Here is a 7,626-nt window from a genome sequence, read left to right on the forward strand (position 1 = left end):
TGAGAATTCAGTGGCTACCATTCTTCAAAATCAACAGACTCAGACAAATCTTCTCATGCAACTGGCTAAAGCACAAGGCCTAACTCCTCAACTTGATGATAACAAAAAGGGGGAGAGAGAATCAAGTAAGGGGGAGAAAGGACCAAGTGAGGGGGAGAAACTTCAAGTACAAATCAGCAAAGTAATTATACCTTCAATTACTGTCTCCAAGCCACCAGTTGCAGATGGTATAGATCTGATTCAAGCAGCAGCAACAAATTTGAAAGTTGCTGAGAAAAAAAAGTTGAGTTTGATCAACTGGGAGAAGATTGATAAGGAGATACAGAAAAAGTTTGAACTTGTCAAGGAGCCAGTTAAGTCAGCCATCCATCACTCTCAAGTCAAGCAAATTAGTGTGAATGAGATGAGCATGAATTATCTGGAAAGAGGACAATTTTCCTGCATCAAGTCTCCAAAGGCTGAAAAAACCAAGGGCAAATTATCCAAAATCATCTTTGAAGAACCCCTTGGACACTGTGTATGAGACACCCAAGCCTGATGAGAAGAAGCTTCTGTCAAGATCAATTGTCTTCTATAAAGATCCAGCTGATTCAGCTTCAAAAAGGAGAATTGCTAAGATATTCAGAAATGGAGAGGAAATTTGTGTGGTAGCTGGACATCCACAATTTGCTCAAGCAAAGAGAGAAGAAAAAGCCAGATTGAAGCAGGAAAAGAAGCAAGCTGCTCTAGATGCAAAGAAGACTAAACAAAAGAAAGAGCAGATTGCTATCTTGGCCAAGCTACAGGCTGTGAATGTTAGTGTAGGTGCCCTAGAGGCAATACATTATTCTTTTATCTTTATGTCAGTTGATCATTCAATAAATGTATTTATTATGACCTTAATTACTGCGATATTTTGTTAGCATAATAAATGTCCTTAGAATCATGATACAAATTGTATAGTTTAAGTACATGACTTGAACTTGAGATTATATAATATATCATATTCTTAAAGGTCCCTAGTCGAGTATTATTATATAGGACAATAATAATACATAGATAGACTAGTATGTTGTTTGACAAGATAACCACATCTCATTGGTTATAAGTATGGGGACACTACTAGAAAAAGTAGAATAGACATCACCTCTTAGACATCAGTTGCTTTTTTGACCGATGTAAAAGGTGTTTTCTATATCGGTTTTTGGCAACCGATGTCTTTTGTTGTTATAAACATCAGTTTTTTAGCCCAACTGATGTTATATGTCTGTTTTAAAAAAATTAATCAACGCACCTTCCCCGTTCCCCCCTTAACCAAATTATTCATTCCCTCCAAGTGTTTCCCCCCTTGTTCTTTGACTTAGTAAAATTTTCCCCCTTTTTTCACCCACATCTTCCCCCTCTTTTTTATTACAAAAAATAAAAATTAAAATCAAAAACTGAAAACAAAAACAAAAAACGTATTCATCATTTCATCACTCTCTCATCTCTCAGTTCATCACTCTCTCATCTCCCATTTTATCCCTCAATCAGCTCTCATTTCACCTTCCTCTCGTTTCTCTTTCTCACTCACTGAAACTCACCCCTCTATGAAGAACCCTAAATATCACCTCTGGCTCTCAGTCATCTCTCCCGACTATTTTTATGTGCTTTGTGTGCTCTCTGTGCTCGCTCTATGTGCTCTCTCACCTCTCTCTTTTGGACAGAGTTTGAATTGGGTAAGGTCAAGTCTGAGTTTAAAGGTTAAAGATGTGAGATTAAAGCTTGGAGGTCGAGCATAAATTGGGTAAGATTAACCCTAATTTTTCACTTAGAGGTTTCATTTTAAAACCCTATTTTTTAAATGATTGGTTAAATGTTTGAATTGAGCATGTTAATCTTTTATGCTTTTAGTTGAGTAATTGCTTGAATTATGTATGTGGGTATCAATTCTGATGTATATGTGGGTATATGTTTTTGTTTTGATTTTTGATTTATAAGTATTTGTATTATTCTGTCACCCTTTATACAATACTGAGGAATCACGAAATTAGTTTAATTTATATAGTTGATCCGAACATTCATATTTTATTTCCAATTAATCGAGTTCTTTCCTGTTGGAGCATAACGATGCTTCTGATTTTCTTACTTATACAAAATGGCGACTGGTTGATTTTTAGTATCCATATATAATGATAGTGAGAACACATATATGTTTGAGTTTGTATTAGAAGGCTTCACTACTTGTAATATGTACTTACTTATCCATTTCCTGTTATTGATGTCTTCTTTGTCATTGCAGGTGTTTGTTAAGGGAGTGGACAAGGACGACGTAGTACTAATGGCTGCAAGAGCATCGAGGTTAGAGAATCAAGATGCAATTGATGCTGCTATCGTTACAATGTGTTAGAGAATCAAGATGCAATTGATGCTGCTATCGTTACAATGTTGGCAGACCCTAAACAGGTATTTTTAGATGTTTTTAGATAATAGAGATGTTCCTCTTGTGATGCGAAACAACTAAATTATACTTGAATTCATGTTTTACTGAAGGCACGAGCTGGAATAACTGAGATCCATTTTCTGCCATTTAATCCAACTGACAAAAGAACAACACTGACATACATTGACAAAGCTGGTACAATGCATAGAGTTAGTAAATGTGCACCAGAGCAGGTAAAACTAGTTCTTGTAGTCTAAAGGTATCGGAGAAATTTCAGAGAATGCATTTGATAAGTTTGTTTGGTCTGGTGTTATGTAGATTCTTGACCTGGCACACAACAAAATCCAAAATTGAAAAGAAGGTACATTCAGTAATTGACAATTTTGCAGAACATGGACTTCGATCACTGGGGGTTGCTCGTCAGGTAACTGATAAAGATCTCATAGACAATAGCTTAAGTACTTTTGATGCAAATGTTTATGTTAGTGTACTTAATTTTTTTTTCGGTTTCTTTCTACAGGAAGTGCCTGAGCGCAACAAAGACAGTTCTGGCGGGCCTTGGGAGTTCATTGCACTTCTTCCTCTCTTTGATCCACCGCGTCATGATAGTGCTGAAACAATTAGAAGAGCTCTGGAACTTGGTGTCAGTGATATTCTCCATTAGTAGTTGCAATTTCAAAAATCAGGTACTATGATATCGTATTTGTTTAAGTAAATATTTTATGTGCTTATCTATACAGTGGTAAAAGCATGGAGAACGCTATGCGTGCTTGTTGCAAAGGAATAAAGATTGGGAAAATTCTAATCCATCGTGATGGTGATAATGGTAAACAGGTATAGTGTTCTAATTTCTAAATTTATTTCTTTAAGTGTGTTTAACACTTTTTGTTGTTGAATTTTTTGCTCCTTGGTTTCTGAATAACATTCATTTGTATTTTTACAGCTTATATACGAAAAACTTCCAAAAGATATCTCAAAACGACATGTCTTGCTTTTGGATCTAGTTCTTGGAACTGGTAATATTTGTTGCATATCAAGAGAGTGAGGGAGGGGGATTCCTTTTACTTTCACTTGTTTTCTGAAGTTATTACAAAATAACAAACTTCATTCTTTTATTGAAGGCAACTCAGCCAACCAGGCGATTGAATTACTCATACAGAAGAGAGTACCGGAATCCCATATTATATTTCTTAATCTTATATCTGTAAGTGTTATAAGTAAATTGTTTGCATTTACAGTTATGCCTTAGAGTTCCCTTGTCACTGATTCATTTGTCATTGATTCGTATAGGCTCATGAAGGAATACATTGTGTCAGCAAGAGGTTCCCAACGCTTAAAATAGTTACTTCAAAGATTGATGTAGCATTAAATGAAGAGTTTCGTGTAATACCGGGTATGGGGGAGTTTGGAGATCGTTACTTTGGTACCGATGATTGATTACTCAGAAGAGTGATATAAAATCGATATATCTGAAAACCATAAATTTATGTTATAATTTCTTTAATTATTTGTATCACATTGGACTTGTTCTAATTCAAGAATCATTTGTGGCGAGGTTATTTTGTTGGGAAGGCAATTTGGAGTCATTTTAAATGTCAAAACTAAGACTTTTGGGACATCACTTGTTTATAATAAAGTATCAGGGCGTTTCACGAGAGATGATGTGAACTCTGAACTTTGAAGTATTTAGTTTTTCACTTTTTTAGGGTGCCAAGATATTTTCTTTTCATATAGAGCTTTCTACTTGTGTAATATAAATATTGCCTGTGTCATCAGACAGTTGGTATTTCTTTCACGATATTAATCCGATGTAGGATAGATATATCCGCTACTGACTTGCATACATTTTAAAAGGCATTTACCTACAGTTTTTAGGATATGAAAATGATACAATTTATCTGTTGTATTCATAAGTTGTTTGCTTCATTTATATTTCAGTTTTCTGTAATATAATTTCAGGATCGGTATATGCTGGAGTTGATTTCTGCAAGAAATTGTGTGGAGTCTCGATTGTTCGAAGGTGAGCGCTGAGGAATCTTTAAAATAAAAGAGTATTCTGTTTAAGACTTCTGTTTTGTTAGTCATGCTATGAAGGAGTTGATTACATATTTCAGCATTCCCTTCTTTTAAACATATATGAAACTCCAATATTATGTTACACCCAGGGAAGGGATTCACTACTGCACCAGGCGATTGAATTACTCATACAGAAGGGAGTACCGGAATCCCATATTATATTTCTTAATCTTATATCTGTAAGTGTTATAAGTAAATTGTTTGCATTTACAGTTATGCCTTAGAGTTCCCTTGTCACTGATTCATTTGTCATTAATTCGTATAGGCTCCTGAAGGAATACATTGTGTCAGCAAGAGGTTCCCAACGCTTAAAATAGTTACTTCAGAGATTGATGTAGCATTAAATGAAGAGTTTCGTGTAATACCGGGTATGGAGGAGTTTGGAGATCGTTACTTTGGTACCGATGATTGATTACTCAGAAGAGTGATATCAGCAATTATCTTGGTGTTTACTCTCGAAGGACGTACCACACCAGCCTATGTAACATAGAGTTAGAGAGTGTAAATGTAGATCAACTCGTGCACACAAGTGAGTTTGTATTTTGTCTTTTATCTAGCAATTATGTTGGAGGAAGCTTTGAGTTTTGCATATATATATAAAATCTTTGGCTACTGCATGAGGAATGTGATGTATGATATTCTTAATTGTTTAATGGTATTATTAACCCAGAAACCTGACAGTTTAAGTTTGATTCTGGCTTTCAAGTGTTTGGGACCCGTACATATGATTATTGTCATCATCCGGGACGAGGCTACATGAGCTTTACTAAGGAGTGGGAAGATGCAGAAGAATGAGGGCGTTCCTCAAATGATATTTTACATGCTATTGTCGGTACCAAGTCAAATTCTTTGTATAGACAGTAGTAGAATATATGAATGGATATGTGTAGTACTTGATATTTGGATTAGACGAATCTGTTGTACCTGATGTTTGAATATTGATTGTTAGATTTATAGATGACTGGTATTATGCAGCAATTGGTTTTGGTACTTCATTGGTTTTTGGAATCTATAGTTTTAAAATATGCATTAATAAAACAGGTACAAACATCATTACAATGGAAAATGATGTCTATCAAAGCTTAATACATCAGTTCTAGTGGACCATTAACATCAGTAAAAACTGATGTTAAATACTACAACAAAAAAAATTATTAAAACAAAAAACTGATGTTATTAAGTATTATAGAAATCAGTTTGTTACAAATAGACATCGGTTACCAATTAAGAACCGATGTCAAAGGTATTGTTAACATCGGTTTTTGATGAAAACTGTTGTTACTGGTACTAGTAACATCAGTTTATTGGTTAAATTGAAAGATTTTGCTTAGCTCATATATATTTAAATTGATAAAAATATCATATTCTGATGATATATGAAGATTAGATATGCATGAGAAATTTAATATCAAGATATAGAAATCGGTTTTAAACAAAGAACTGATGTTATATGTTGTATTTAACATCAGTTTAAAACCGATGTTAAATGGGGGGTCTTTAACATCACCCACGAAGACATCGGATTTTTGCATTCATAGACATCGATTTTTAGCCGATGTCTATTGACGTTTTTCTAGTAGTGGGATACTGAAGTCAATACATAGGTACATGTGAGAGTACATGGTACTGGACAGACCCACAGTGAGATTCTTCATGTTTAATAAAGTCATAAGAAAGACTCACAGTGATAATGGTGTAACGATCCTTTGACTTGAAATCATTATATTTCTATACGAGGATTAATATACTTTGACTACATTAAAAGTTACTTTTGATCGGGTGATGATAAAAGTGGACATCGGGTATATCATGAGTCGTATGAGAAATATGAATGATAGATAAAGGATTTAACCCTCCTATAATTAGGAGAGATATTATTGGCCTCTTGATTGAGTGAGATTATAAAAGCATGGCCATGCTCAAATAATGATTTGTTTCAATAATCTACTCATGCATCAAGTAAACCCAGATTAAATGTTGAAGAGGATGACTAAATACATGCCTCGAGTTTAATCTATAATATGTATGGTTAAAGGGATTATATTACACGAAAAAACATTAATCACGAAAGGTTTTATCTAATCACGATTTAATTATTATTTAATTGGGTAACAATGATGTATTACTAGATACCGCTCATTGTTTATAATTTTATTAGAGAATAAAATTATTGCCAATTAAATAATAGCCTATAGGGTCGCACAAATAGAGCACTTAATGGAATAGTTAATTTAAATTATGGATTTAAATTAATTGATGATTATTTGAATTTTATTATAATTAAGTAAGACTTAATTGAGATAATATAAATTCGAATTAAAAGGAATGTTTTTGCCCATAATAATTAAGTATGACTTAGTTATTAATTAAATAATAGAAATTCGTTTTTATTATTTAATCCAATACCTACTAGGGTTGGGCTTTGCTATTATGGGCCTTTTTAATCAGTCATTATAAATAGATAATGAGAGGTTAAAGAGGCTTGAACGTTTTTTAAGAAAACCCTAGCAGCAAAGAGAGGCAGAGGCAATTCAGATCGTCAAGAAGGAGGCTAGTACATCCATTCCGTAGTCAAGTTCGTGAGACGTTCTTGAAGGTGCTCGTGTGGATACCATAGAGGTGTTTCTCCGAGAGGTAGACACAAAGCGTGATAGCTAGGATCTCCGTTGAGTTCGTAAAAGTTAATCTCTTGAAAGGTATGATTCGTTATCTCCATAATCTGCCCATAATTATACATGGATCCTGTTTTTGGGTTTCGAATTTTTGTTTTATTTACGTTTATCCGCTGCGTTTTATGCCTTCGGAACCCAACAATGGCATCAGAGCTACGTGTATAAGGGGCTGATTTGGTTACGTGTTTACTGTATTTTTACAAGTATGCATGTGTGATGAGTCTGCCATGATAACAGTTATGTTATATGAGTCTGCCATGATAACAGTTATGTTATATGAATGATATGATGAATCTGTTAATGATCTATATGATGATACTAGTATGTTTAAGATCTGCCATAACTCATATGTATGCGATCTCTTAAAATATGTATACTGATACACGTTTTTGGTAACTGGGATATGGATCGTGTGTATACTAATACATGCTTCTGGAATAGTATTCTGATACATGTTTTTCTAGTATTCTGATACTT

At 34.1% G+C, this 7,626-nt stretch overlaps 1 protein-coding gene across 2 annotated transcripts; it reads left to right on the forward strand.

Annotated features, from left to right (window-relative positions):
* The first annotated feature begins 1,123 nt into the window (after positions 1-1,123).
* Positions 1,124-5,130, forward strand: LOC141720284 (uridine/cytidine kinase UKL1, chloroplastic-like). Of its 2 annotated transcripts, XM_074522632.1 has the most exons (12): positions 1,124-1,765; positions 2,261-2,424; positions 2,512-2,634; positions 2,720-2,825; positions 2,922-3,044; positions 3,142-3,235; positions 3,345-3,417; positions 3,523-3,605; positions 3,692-3,794; positions 4,361-4,421; positions 4,567-4,656; positions 4,743-5,130. In XM_074522632.1, the coding sequence occupies exons 4-12, from the start codon at positions 2,794-2,796 to the stop codon at positions 4,792-4,794; spliced, it is 711 nt and encodes a 236-aa protein (XP_074378733.1). In that variant the 5' UTR covers positions 1,124-1,765; positions 2,261-2,424; positions 2,512-2,634; positions 2,720-2,793; the 3' UTR covers positions 4,795-5,130. The 2 variants fall into 2 exon arrangements, with proteins under 2 accessions (XP_074378733.1, XP_074378736.1); XM_074522635.1 differs by lacking the exon at positions 1,124-1,765 and having other exon boundaries at positions 2,175-2,424.
* Positions 5,131-7,626: the final 2,496 nt, after the last annotated feature.

The sequence above is a fragment of the Apium graveolens genome, chromosome 1 (assembly GCF_009905375.1).
Source record: "Apium graveolens cultivar Ventura chromosome 1, ASM990537v1, whole genome shotgun sequence".
Taxonomy (NCBI): domain Eukaryota; kingdom Viridiplantae; phylum Streptophyta; class Magnoliopsida; order Apiales; family Apiaceae; genus Apium; species Apium graveolens.

What these genes read in the sequence shown, in the direction of transcription:
- LOC141720284 (XM_074522632.1), top strand. Translation starts at nt 2,794, where the DNA reads ATGGACTTCGATCACTGGGGGTTGCTCGTCAG. An exon ending in GAAGAGCTCTGGAACTTGGT is followed by an intron (nt 3,045 to 3,141) that starts GTCAGTGATATT and finishes TTATCTATACAG; the next exon opens with TGGTAAAAGCATGGAGAACG. An exon ending in TATTTCTTAATCTTATATCT is followed by an intron (nt 4,657 to 4,742) that starts GTAAGTGTTATA and finishes TAATTCGTATAG; the next exon opens with GCTCCTGAAGGAATACATTG.